The sequence below is a fragment of the Cherax quadricarinatus genome, chromosome 58 (assembly GCF_038502225.1).
Source record: "Cherax quadricarinatus isolate ZL_2023a chromosome 58, ASM3850222v1, whole genome shotgun sequence".
NCBI classification, from domain to species: domain Eukaryota; kingdom Metazoa; phylum Arthropoda; class Malacostraca; order Decapoda; family Parastacidae; genus Cherax; species Cherax quadricarinatus.
The window spans coordinates 12,053,441-12,066,850 of record NC_091349.1 but is presented as its reverse complement, the minus strand read 5'-3'; the positions used below and the strand labels follow the sequence as shown (position 1 = coordinate 12,066,850).

At 43.5% G+C, this 13,410-nt stretch overlaps 1 protein-coding gene across 1 annotated transcript in view; it reads left to right on the top strand.

Annotated features, from left to right (window-relative positions):
• Positions 1–10,497, top strand: part of LOC128698061 (leucine-rich repeat and WD repeat-containing protein 1) — a 72,287-nt gene extending 61,790 nt beyond the window's left edge. Inside the window, exon 10 of the mRNA XM_070097608.1 lies at positions 8,860–10,497. Within this exon, the coding sequence (XP_069953709.1) occupies positions 8,860–9,012 (153 nt within the window). The 3' untranslated portion in view covers positions 9,013–10,497. The remainder of the gene's footprint in view (positions 1–8,859) is intronic.
• Positions 10,498–13,410: the final 2,913 nt, after the last annotated feature.

Sequence of the window (13,410 nt, the reverse complement as noted above, 5' to 3'; positions counted from 1 at the left end):
AGAAAAGCAATAGTTTAACAGTAATTAGTAGGAGCAGTTTGGAAGGGGACTTGCTTAGTGCTGGCCTTTGGGCCTACCACATTGCTTTCTTACTTAAATATTGAGTGATATTTTATACAGTACATCTGTAAGTATTTTGTACGGTATTGTATTACACATGCTGTAGTTTTTATATTAGTACAGTGGTCCCTTGATAATCGTCTGGCTTGATAGTTGTCCTTTTTGGAAATCGTCGCGTTATTTTCGTCCAAACATTGGCTCGCAAATGGTCGGTTGACTTGCTAATCGTCCTTCGTCCGGGACGCGTACTCACGCTCTGAGCCGCCTCGGGCTCCCTTCCCAGCCAGTGTGCCATTGTTTACCAGTGAGTGACGGTCCCCTCACTTGTTCATATGAAATACGTATTTCATAATATTCCATTCATTTTAGTGCTTGCAAGTGCTAAATAAGCTACCATGGCTCCAAAGAAAGCTCCTAGTGCCAAGCCTTTGGTAAAGAAGGTGAGAAATACGAGTGAATTTAAGAAAAACATCATTGAACAATATGAAAGTGGCGTATGTGTGGCCAAACTGGCCAGGATGTATAACAAATCCCGTACAACTATATCTTCCATCGTGGCCATGAAAAAGGAAATCAAGGAAGCTGTTGTTGCAAAGGGGGTAAACATGCTGAGAGAAATGAGATCACCAGTACTCGAAGATGTTGAGAAGTTATTATTGGTGTGGATAAACGAGAAACAGTTAGCAGGAGATACTCTTATGATCTTATGACGTCGATTATTTGTGAAAAGGCTAGGCAGTTGCATGACAATCTGATAAAGAAATTGCCTGCAACGAGTACTGATAATTGTGAATTTAAGGCCAGCAAAGTTGGTTTGAGAGATTAAGAAGCGTAGTGGCATACACAATGTGATAAGGCATGGTGAGGCTGCCAGTAAGGACAAAATTGCAGCTACAAAATTCGTAAGTGAATTCAAAGAGTACATAGAAGCTGAAGGACTGAAACCTGAACAAGTGTTCAGTTGTGACGAAACAGGCCTCTTTTGGAAGAAAATGCCGAAGAGGACCTACATTACTCAGGAGGAAAAGGGACTGCCAGGACACAAGCCTGTGAAAGACAGGCTGATGCTCATGTTCTGTGCTAATGCTAGTGGGGATTTCAAAGTGAAGCTGTTACTAGTGTACCATTCTGAAAATCCCAGAGTGTTCAGGAAAAACAATGTTATGAAGAGTAAATTGTGTGTGTTTTGGAAATCTAATAATAAGGCATGGGTCACGAGGGAAATTTTCATCGAGTGGTTCAATGAAGTGTTTGGCCCTAGTGTGAAGAATTACCTCCTTGAAAAGAAATTGGATCTCATCCTCTTCAAGGGGGGCTCCTTGGCGTGGTGAAGAGGCTCTTGGTCTGAGGAATTAGACCTATCGGTCTTCTTCCTCAGACCGAACCTAATTACCCCCCAATCTCCCCTCCCCTATCCCATCCTCCCCTTTTTCCTTTCCTCCTCCTCCTCCCCACCCCTCCCTTTTGCCCTTCCTCTTTTTGTCCTTTGGGATTTCTCCCACAGGCGCGCTAGTTCCTAGGTAGGGGAAAGGATACCGGGGTCCATCCCATTCCGTTGAGGTTCTTAGCGGTGGCGTAGTTTGCCGTGGAATCTGGATCGCCTGGGGATGTCCCGATCCCTCTCCGGTATCCCGGAGTAGCTTTGGGTGTCTTTCGGGCGACGAGTGTATCTCTGGAAGCCACCTTTCGGATTCCGGGGGTGGTGGCCGAAGGAGGTATGCTTTGTGGCGGATATCCGGCCGCCCTCTCTTTTGTCCACCGAGGTAGCTCGGCAGATGTGAGGTTGCTATCCCGGATTGTTAGTTTACTAGCATGATGGGTAGGGTATGGCACGGGTTCCATGCTGCATCTGCGCTACTTGCGGTGCTGAGGTCCTCTTGGGCGCGGAGGGAGATTTCTGGCCCTTTCATTCCTCCTAGGAACTATCCCTCCCCGGTCCCCCCTTTTTTTATTCTTTTTTTTATTTTTATTTTCTTTTCTTTCTTTTTTTTTCTTAAAAACAAAAAGAAAGAAGTAACCTAACCATGGCAGCCCTAGTCCATGAACCTGGTACCCCCGGGCCCCTTCTTGATACCGCACCCCGTTCTGACCCCGCCTCGTCTTTGGACCACTCTTCAGACATTCCTCATGCCTCTGTACCTATTGCCGGTGCTGTTTCCTCACCCGCTTCAGGTACTGAGGCCTCGACTGACTCCTTCGATTTATCGGACCTTCGCTCTCCTCTGACTATGCTTCCGGCCTCTCCCTCTACGGTGCGGCAATTTTCAAATCGCCGACCCGTTCCACGTCGGACCAACTCTGGTCCCACGCCTAAACGCCAACGACAATTACCTGCTGATGATACTTCTCCACCTTCTCGTTCTTCTCAGAAACGATCGACACGTCCTTCACTACCTTTCCACGCTCAGTTTCAGACTGAACAATGGACTAAATTCTTCACTTTACGACCAACTTCCTCTACTGCCTATCTTTCTGACCATAGTATTGGCAAGGCACTCCTACGCCATGTTGGTAAAGATATTTCTTTTCATGCTCTTAAGAGCGGTACGCGCATCATTACCGTACAGAATGCTACCCAGGCTCATGAGCTCTCTCGTCTTTCCCATATCGATACTGTTCCTGTCACTCTTGAAAAACATCATTCCCTCAATTCTTGTAGTGGTACCGTCATTCTGCCCCATACCATAGTTCAACAAAATTTCCAGACATGTGGCACTGACATTCTAGAACAGCTGGAACTCCAAGATCTCCCAATCCTCAAGGTAGACACTTACGTTCTTCCTGCCCGTGGGCGGAGACGATACCCTAGCAATGTGGCTCGTTTAACTTTTGACAGCCGAGAACTCCCATCCTCAGTTTATATAGCAGGACATCGGTTACAAGTTCGAAAGGTGATCCCTACACCACAACAGTGTAGAAATTGCTGGCGATTTGGCCATCCAGCGAAATATTGCAGATCTATCGCCGAATGCCCAGTCTGTGGTGCCGATGACCATTCTAATACGTCTTGCAATCGATCTCCCTCTTGCCTTAACTGTCATGAGGCTCACCCTTCGTACTCTCGCCGTTGTCAGGTCTATTTAAACGAGCGGGAAATCCGTTACCTCAAAGAGACAGAAGGTCTCCCTTATGCCATGGCAGTTTCTCATCTCCGCCTCCAAGGGAGACTCCCACGTGTTTCTTATTCCCGTGTTTCAAAACGTCCCCCCACTTCTGGTATCCCATCTTCTACACCCACCTCTGTGGTTACCTCTCCCATAATCACTCCTGTATCTAATCCTTTTGCTGTCCTCGGCTCAGACGTCCCTACTTCAACACCTCAGTCTAATCTCGCTTCTTCGAGTTCTCTCTCACAAGCCTCAGTATCGACGAGACCTCGTACGACACCTCCTCCCAATCGTCCCTCTACTTCTCAAAAGTCAAAAAAAGGTCCGTTAACACCTCCTACCCATCTTCCACCTCCTCATTTTACCCTCCCTGTCTCTGTCCCTGGTTCTTCCCCTCTCACTGGCTCAGTTACAAGTGTAGAGGTTCACCCTCCTCCTCGTACTGTACCTTCCTCCCCTGTTCCCTCCCAAGTTTCTTCCTCTTCTGCCACCTCCCAGGTTCCTGCCTCTTCTGTCCCCTGCCACGCTTCTCCAGTTCCCTCCACCCTTTCGCCCCCCCCTACCTTGGTACAGTCCAATACAGTTCCAATCTTTACTCATCCTCCCCCTACCATTCCCAATATTGTCTCCCATACGACATCTCTGAATTCCGAAACACTTGAAGCAATCTCTGAATATATTGCAGAGACCAAACCATCAATGGACACTGATCCACCTTCCGCTCTTTCTCTCTCCTCTGCTCCATCTGCGCAACTCCTTTCTTCACAGCGCACCGTTCCTTCGCTGCTTGAACGTTTTCCACTGCCTCCGCATGTGGACTTTTCTAACCCTTCTAGTCCGTAGGAACCCTTACCTGCGGATTTCAAGTATCTTTATCATTGCCAATCATGGCCTATTTACAGTGGAATATACGCGGCCTCAGGGGTAATCGGGGTGAGCTTCAGATGTTACTCTCCCAGTTTGCCCCTGTTGGTGTTTGCTTACAGGAACCAAAATTACACTCTGCTGTTATTTCTCACATCTCAGGCTATAATTTATTGTATTCTTCAGATCCTTTTCCTGATGGGACCTTTAATGAAAGTGCCCTTCTTCTCCGCACTGATATTCCGTACCATCAGCTATTTGTTCATACTTCGCTGCATTACACAGCAGCCCGTATCCACTTACATAGGTGGTATACGCTCTGTTCTTTATATCTCTCTCCTTCTCGGGCATTATCTATTCCGGATTTTGCCTTCCTTGTTTCGTCATTACCGCCACCGATTCTGTTACTTGGTGATTTTAATGCCCACCATTTCCTCTGGGGGGGGGGTCTCACTGTGATTCCCGTGGAATTCAGTTAGAGGCTTTTCTTGCCACCCACCCCCTCCATGTTTTAAATACAGGTACTCACACCCATTTTGATCCTCGGACTCATACTCTCTCTTGCATCGATCTCTCAGTCTGCTCTTCCTCCGCCGCATTAGACTTCACTTGGTCTGTTCTCCCGGACTTACATGACAGTGATCATTTCCCAATCATTCTTACTTCCCCTTCATATTCGCCACCTCTTCGCACCCCACGCTGGCAATTTAATCGGGCAAATTGGAACCTTTACTCACACCTAACTGTTTTTAAAGAGGTTCCTTCTTCGTCCTCCATCGATGAGCTTTTACACCTCTTCTCGTCCTCCGTTTTCACCGCAGCTTCTCATTCTATACCCCAAACTTTGGGCAGGCATTCTCAGAAATGCGTGCCTTGGTGGTCTCCTGCTTGTGCTCGTGCAGTACGTTTGAAACGCGCTGCATGGGGCAGGTACCGGTACAATAGAACCACAGAGCGACTCCTTGATTTTAAACAGAAGCGTGCGATCGCTCGCCGTGTCATCCGTGATGCTAAACGCACTTGCTGGCGAGATTATGTCTCCACCATCACCTCTGCTTCCTCTATGAGTGCAGTCTGGAAAAAAGTACGAAAACTGAGTGGTAAATATTCTCCTGACCCGGCTCCTGTTCTGCGGGTTGCCGGTGTTGATATAGCAAACCCACTAGATGTTGCCAATGAAATTGGCAATCATCTGGTCCGTATTTCTCAGGGACTCCATCTATGCCCCTCATTTCTTTCCTCAAAGTCTGCCAGAGAGTTAGCACCCTTGGACTTTTCTTCTCTCAGAGAAGAACAGTATAATGTGCCTTTTACACTTCAAGAACTGGAGGCAACACTCTCAGCTTGTCGATCATCGGCAGCTGGGCCCGACGACATTCATATTCGTATGCTACAACATTTACATCAGTCAGCCCTTGCAGTCCTATTACGCCTTTACAATCTTATTTGGTCACAAGGAGTTCTTCCACAGCTGTGGAAATCCGCCATTGTTCTCCCTTTCCGCAAACCAGGCACTACGGGACATGAAACCTCCCACTATCGTCCCATTGCTCTTACCAGTGCAGTTTGCAAAGTAATGGAACGCCTAGTAAATAGACGTTTAGTGTGGTATTTAGAGACACACAACAGTCTCTCCACTCGTCAATATGGCTTTCGTAAGGGACGTTCTACCATAGACCCCTTACTACGCTTGGATACGTATGTTCGTAATGCCTTTGCGAATAACCACTCAGTTATTGCCATATTTTTTGACCTTGAGAAGGCATATGACACAACTTGGAGGTATAATATTTTAGCCCAAGCCCACTCCTTAGGCCTTCGAGGCAATCTACCATCCTTCCTTAAGAACTTTTTAACTGACAGGCATTTCCGTGTTCGGGTTAATAATGTGCTCTCCCCGGACTTTATCCAAGCTGAAGGTGTCCCCCAGGGATGTGTTCTGAGCACAACACTTTTTCTCCTTGCTATTAATGATTTGGCCTCTAGTCTTCCATCAAATATTTGGTCATCACTCTATGTTGATGACTTCGCTATTGCCTGTGCAGGCGCTGACTGTCACCTCATTACAGTTTCTCTCCAACATGCAGTCGACCGTGTTTCCAATTGGGCCACCACACGTGGGTTTAAATTTTCCAGCACTAAAACCCACCAAATCACTTTCACTAGACGCTCTGTCATCTCCGATCATCCTTTGTACCTCTATGGCTCCCGTATCCCTGAACGTGATACAGTCAAGTTTCTGGGCCTCCTCTTTGATCGTAGGTTATCCTGGAAACCTCACATTACCTCTCTGAAGGCAACTTGTCACAGCCGGCTGAACCTTCTTAAAACCCTTGCTCATCTTTCATGGGGAGCTGATCGTCGAACCCTCCTTCGCCTACATTCCACCCTTATTTTATCGAAACTTGATTATGGTGACCAGATCTATTCAGCGGCATCTCCTGCTACTCTCTCTAGCCTTAACCCCATTCATCACCAAGGATTACGTTTATGCCTTGGTGCTTTTCGCTCTTCCCCTGTCGAGAGCCTCTATGCAGAAGCGAACGTTCCATCCTTATCCGATCGCCGTGATGCCCATTGCCTGCGCTACTATGTACGCTCTCATGATCTCCGCAATCCTTCCATTTATAGAATGGTCACTGATATTAGTAGACATTCTTTATTTGTTCGCCGCCCCTGTTTACTCCGTCCCTTCTCTCTTCGCCTTCATTCGCTCTTGTCTTCTCTTCAACTACCACCTTTCTATGTACATGTAGCATCTCACTTTTCCCTACCCCCCTGGGAAGTTCCAGCTGTTCGAGTCTGTTCTTTCTCCCTCCCTTGCTCGAAAGCCCAACTGTCTACGGTCGCTTCCCGCTCTCTTTTTCTTGACCACTTTCACTCTCATTCTCATGCCATTGCTGTGTACACAGATGGCTCTAAGTCTTCTGACGGCGTAGGATTCGCAGCAGTGTTTCCGGACAGTGTCGTACAAGGGCATTTACTATCTTCGGCTAGTATTTTTACTGCTGAATTATATGCCATCCTTACAGCACTTATCCGTATTGCATCTATGCCTGTGTCATCATTTGTGGTTGTCTCAGACTCCCTTAGTGCTTTACAGGCTATACAAAAATTTGATACACCTCACCCCTTAGTCCTCCGTATCCAACTTTGGCTACGCCGCATCTTTACCAAGCATAAAGATATTGTTTTTTGTTGGGTCCCTGGTCATGTTGACGTACAGGGCAATGAACAGGCAGACACTGCTGCGCGGTCAGCAGTACATGACCTACCAGTTTCTTATAGAGGTATTCCATTTACGGACTATTTTACTGCAATATCTTCCCACCTTCACACCCGTTGGCAACAACGTTGGTCTACTATGCTCGGCAACAAACTTCAATCTATTAAACCGAGTATAGGTTACTGGCCGTCTTCTTATCACCAGTGTCGAGGTTGGGAGACTACTCTCTCCCGTCTTCGCATTGGCCATACTCGTCTTACTCATGGATATCTCATGGAGAGGCGTCTTGCTCCTCTCTGTGAGAATTGCCAAGCTCCATTATCAGTCAGCCACATTCTGTTGGACTGCCCACTTTATCAACGAGCACGCAGAATTTACCTCTGTCGTCGTCTTCGCTCCGCTGCTCTCTCTTTACCTTCCCTTCTCGCTGATGGACCCACCTTTCATCCGGACTCTCTCATTGACTTTTTGACAACAACTGACTTACTTCACAAATTCTGATACCTTCAGCCCTTTCTACTTCAATCTCTTGCTACCCTCTACCCCCGTACTATCCCCTGCCCCGCTGTTTTCTGTAACCTGCTGATCATCCCCCCTCCCTTCTGCCATCCAATTCCCTTGCTTCCTTCCCTACCCTGCAGCGCTGTATAGCCCTTGTGGCTTAGCGCTTCTTTTTTATTATAATAATAATAATTGTGGCTGACCCTGATGAGCCCATGTCAGTTGTGAACTCTATTGTGGCACTGGGGAGTTCCATGGGGTTGGATGTGAGTTTGGAGGATGTGGAAGAGTTGGTGGAGGACCACAAGGAAGAGCTAACCACTGAGGAGCTGCAAGAGCTTCAGCAGGAGCAGCAGCAGATCGCAGCTCAGAATCTTGCTGCAGAGGAGGAGGAAGAGAGCTGGAAGAAGGTGCCTTCAGAAATTAAGGAGATTTTTGAAATGTCGGCAACTTGTACAGTGACAGAGTCTTGGCCCATTTTAGGGAAGTTTTAAAGAGAAGCCAGAAACAGAGCTCTCTGGACACTTTTTGTGAGACAGGACTCCAGTGACTCTCAACCTGGTCCTAGTGGCATTAAGAAACAGAGAAGAGAAGTAACCCCAGAAAAGCACTTGGTACCTGAGGTGTTGATGGAAGGGGATTCCCCTTCCAAATAGTAACTAATCCAATCTCTCTCATCCTCGAGTCTTCCATACACTAAGAAGAATCGCCAATAAAGGTAAGTGGTATGTTGTTAATGTTTCATTCATCATTTCCCATTGTATTGTTTATGTACTACATCTATATTTCATGTAAAAAAATTTTTGTTTTAATACTTCTGGGTGTCAGGAACGGATTAATTGTATCTACATTATTTCTTATGGGGAAAATTGATTCGAAAATCGTCAATTTCGATAATCGTCGCACTTCCAGGAACTGATTAACAATGATAAATGAGGAACCACTGTATTTGGAATTACTGGACACTCAGCATTATTGGTCTGTTAAATCACAGTTTACTGTATGTTTTGTTAGCATATTTACAATGTGAAGGTTTTGTGTACTGCTATTATTACTGACTCAATTTGCATCATTAATATGTATGTATGTTGTGTTTTGTAGGTTGAGAAAGCTCGAAAGTTACGGCTTGATACATATGACATTGTTGTGGACAAGTGTGCTGTATCATCTGGTGGACTGCACATTGTTGCTGTTACCTCGAACAACATGGTGTGCATCTGGAAAAGAGGAAAGGAAGAAGATGGAGAAAATTAGAGGAGCAAATGATACGCATATTGTATAATCACAACTGGAAGCATGACCAGCGGTCATTGGACGCAGGAAGATTGTTGGTTGTGATAATTCGTTGATTAATAGATAAAAAAAATAATGCTATGTGATATAAGGCAGCCATGTGATATCAAACTCTTTGTTAGCATAATTATAAAAAGGCAGCTTTGATATTACCAGCACTGGATATTCAACAGAAGTATGTCATGGAACTTATAACAGATGTATAATTTCTTTATTTTACCACTGACATCATATATCTTTCGTAAAAAAAAAATTAACACCAGCCATCTCCCATTGAGGAAGGGTGACCTGAAAAAGAAAAAAATACTGAAGTTTTTCTTCCTTTTGCATTGAATAGTCTTTTGCAAATGAACTAATAATGTGATTAAAAATTTATTTTGTTAGCGAGTGAAGCACTGAATTTGTATTTTGTTTAAAAGAACAAAATTATTATACAGTGTAACATGCCCAATACATGACAGGTAGAATGAACAAAAAATTCAAGCGAGAGTTAATTATACAAAACCAAGAATTATAAAACTTTAAGTCTACCTCTTCACTGCCACTGCCTAGATACACAGTATACTCTATTTGATTTTTAACACTCCATTTCCCCACCAAGGCACGGGTGACTTCAGAGAAAGAAAACACATTCACCATCACTCACTCTCGCTGTTTTTTTATGAATGAAAGATAAAGTGAATCACACAATAGAAAGTGGCAAAGTGTTAAAGTGCTGAGAGAAGTTTGTCAATGAATGCTAGAAGAGAAAATAATCAGAGTATAGAGGTGCCATTGCTTTTGTATGACAGTCCTTGAGTATTGCTGAACATTTAGTATGATCATTCAAAGAATAAGTGAGCAAATTAGATGACATCGTGATTGTATAAAATGTATAATTCAGGTAATGCAGCAGGGACTGTTGATATAATATGATCATTTTAGAAAGCATGGAGCACTATAGATTGAAGATGGCATTAAATCTGGGAATCATAGGGAACATCCCAGGAAAGTTTGTGAAGATGAGGTTTTAAAAAGGTAGGGGCTTGAGCATTCAGAATGTGAGTGCATGTTAGATTGGAGCAGAAGTAGGTGGTATTTGGGATTTCACCTGCTGATGTTGTGTGAGCTGTTTATTATCAGTGAAGGAATTCCGGCTAGCTGCTTAGCCTGACAATGAAGTTTTGGAGGTGTGAGCTACGGTGCTTGCTTTTAAAGGTATGGAGTGTGAGCAGTTTAACATCCATGAAGGAATTCAGAATAACTATTTAGCCTGACAATTTGTACAGTGCTTACTCTTAAAAATGATAATGAGTGGATCATTTAAAATATGATATATGTGGACTTCTGAAAAGAGCTTGAAAGTTAGTGATATTCAGTGCATCTCCTTTATATATATATATATATATATATATATATATGCGAGTAGTCACGAAAGCGCTTGGAATTTCTCTATTCTTTCAGAGTGGTTGTTTTGCGCGCATATATATATATATGTATATATATATATATATATATATATATATATATATATATATATATATATATATTTATATATATATATATTTTTTTTTTTTTTTTTTTTTTTTTTCAACAAGTCGGTCGTCTCCCACCGAGGCAGGGTGACCCACAAAAAAGAAAGAAAATCCCCAAAAAGAAAATACTTTCATCATCATTCAACACTTTCACCACACTCACACATTATCACTGCTTTTGCAGAGGTGCTCAGAATATAACAGTTTAGAAGCATATACGTATAGAGATACACAACATATCCCTCCAAACTGCCAATATCCCAAACCCCTCCTTTAAAGTGCAGGCATTGTACTTCCCATTTCCAGGACTCAAGTCCGACTATATGAAAATAACCGGTTTCCCTGAATCCCTTCACTAAATATTACCCTGCTCACACTCCAACAGATCGTCAGGTCCCAAGTATCATTCGTCTCCATTCACTCCTATCTAACACGCTCATGCACGCTTGCTGGAAGTCCAAGCCCCTCACCCACAAAACCTCCTTTACCCCCTCTTTCCAACCCTTTCGAGGACGACCCCTACCCCTCTTTCCTTCCCCTATAGATTTATATGCTTTCCATGTCATTCTACTTTGATCCATTCTCTCTAAATGACCAAACCACCTCAACAACCCCTCTTCTGCCCTCTGACTAATGCTTTTATTAACTCCACACCTTCTCCTAATTTCCACACTCCGAATTTTCTGCATAATATTTACACCACACATTGCCCTTAGACAGGACATCTCCACTGCCTCCAACCGTCTCCTCGCTGCTGCATTTACCACCCAAGCTTCACATCCATATAAGAGTGTTGGTACTACTATACTTTCATACATTCCCTTCTTTGCCTCCATAGATAACGTTTTTTGACTCCACATATACCTCAACGCACCACTCACCTTTTTTCCCTCATCAATTCTATGATTCACCTCATCCTTCATAAATCCATCCGCTGACACGTCAACTCCCAAGTATCTGAAAACATTCACTTCTTCCATACTCCTCCTCCCCAATTTGATATCCAATTTTTCTTTATCTAAATCATTTGATACCCTCATCACCTTACTCTTTTCTATGTTCACTTTCAACTTTCTACCTTTACACACATTCTCAAACTCATCCACTAACCTTTGCAATTTTTCTTTAGAATCTCCCATAAGCACAGTATCATCAGCAAAAAGTAACTGTGTCAATTCCCATTTTGAATTTGATTCCCCATAATTTAATCCCACCCCTCTCCCGAACACCCTAGCATTTACTTCTTTTACAACCCCATCTATAAATATATTAAACAACCATGGTGACATTACACATCCCTGTCTAAGACCTCCTTTTACCGGGAAGTATTCTCCCTCTCTTCTACACACCCTAACCTGAGCCTCACTATCCTCATAAAAGCTCTTTACAGCATTTAGTAACTTACCACCTATTCCATAAACTTGCAACATCTGCCACATTGCTCCTCTATCCACTCTATCATATGCCTTTTCTAAATCCATAAATGCAATAAAAACTTCCCTACCTTTATCTAAATACTGTTCACATATATGCTTCAATGTAAACACTTGATCTACACATCCCCTACCCACTCTGAAACCTCCTTGTTCGTCCGCAATTCTACATTCTGTCTTACCTCTAATTCTTTCAATTATAACCCTACCGTATACTTTTCCTGGTATACTCAGTAAACTTATTCCTCTATAATTTTTACAATCTCTTTTGTCCCCTTTCCCTTTATATAAAGGGACTATACATGCTCTCCGCCAATCCCTAGGTACCTTCCCCTCTTTCATACATTTATTAAACAAAAGTACCAACCACTCCAACACTATATCCCCCCCTGCTTTTAACATTTCTGTCATGATCCCATCAGTTCCAGCTGCTTTACCCCCTTTCATTCTACGTAATGCCTCACGTACCTCCACCACACTTACAGTCTGCTCTTCTTCACTCCTAAAAGATGGTATACCTCCCTGGCCAGTGCATGAAATTACCGCCTCCCTTTCTTCCTTAACATTTAAAAGTTCCTCAAAATATTCTCGCCATCTACCTAATACCTCCCTCTCCCCATCTACTAACTCCCCTACTCTGTTTTTAACTGACAAATCCATACTTTCCCTAGGCTTTCTTAACTTGTTTAACTCACTCCAAAATTTTTTCTTATTTTCATTAAAATTTCTTGACAGTGCCTCTCCCACTCTTTCATCTGCTCTCCTTTTGCACTCTCTCACCACTCTCTTCACCTTTCTTTTACTCTCCATATACTCTGCTCTTCTTATAACACTTCTGCTTTGTAAAAACCTCTCGTAAGCTACCTTTTTCTCTTTTATCACACCCTTTACTTCATCATTCCACCAATCACTCCTCTTTCCTCCTGCCCCCACCCTCCTATAACCACAAACTTCTGCCCCACATTCTAATACTGCATTTTTAAAACTATTCCAACCCTCTTCAACCCCCCCACTACTCATCTTTGCACTAGCCCACCTTTCTGCCAATAGTCGCTTATATCTCGCCCGAACTTCCTCCTCCCTTAGTTTATACACTTTCACCTCCCTCTTACTTGTTGTTGCCACCTTCCTCTTTTCCCATCTACCTCTTACTCTAACTGTAGCTACAACTAAATAATGATCCGATATATCAGTTGCCCCTCTATAAACATGTACATCCTGGAGCCTACCCATCAACCTTTTATCCACCAATACATAATCTAACAAACTACTTTCATTACGTGCTACATCATACCTTGTATATTTATTTATCCTCTTTTTCATAAAATATGTATTACTTATTACCAAATTTCTTTCTACACATAGCTCAATTAAAGGCTCCCCATTTACATTTACCCCTGGCACCCCAAAAT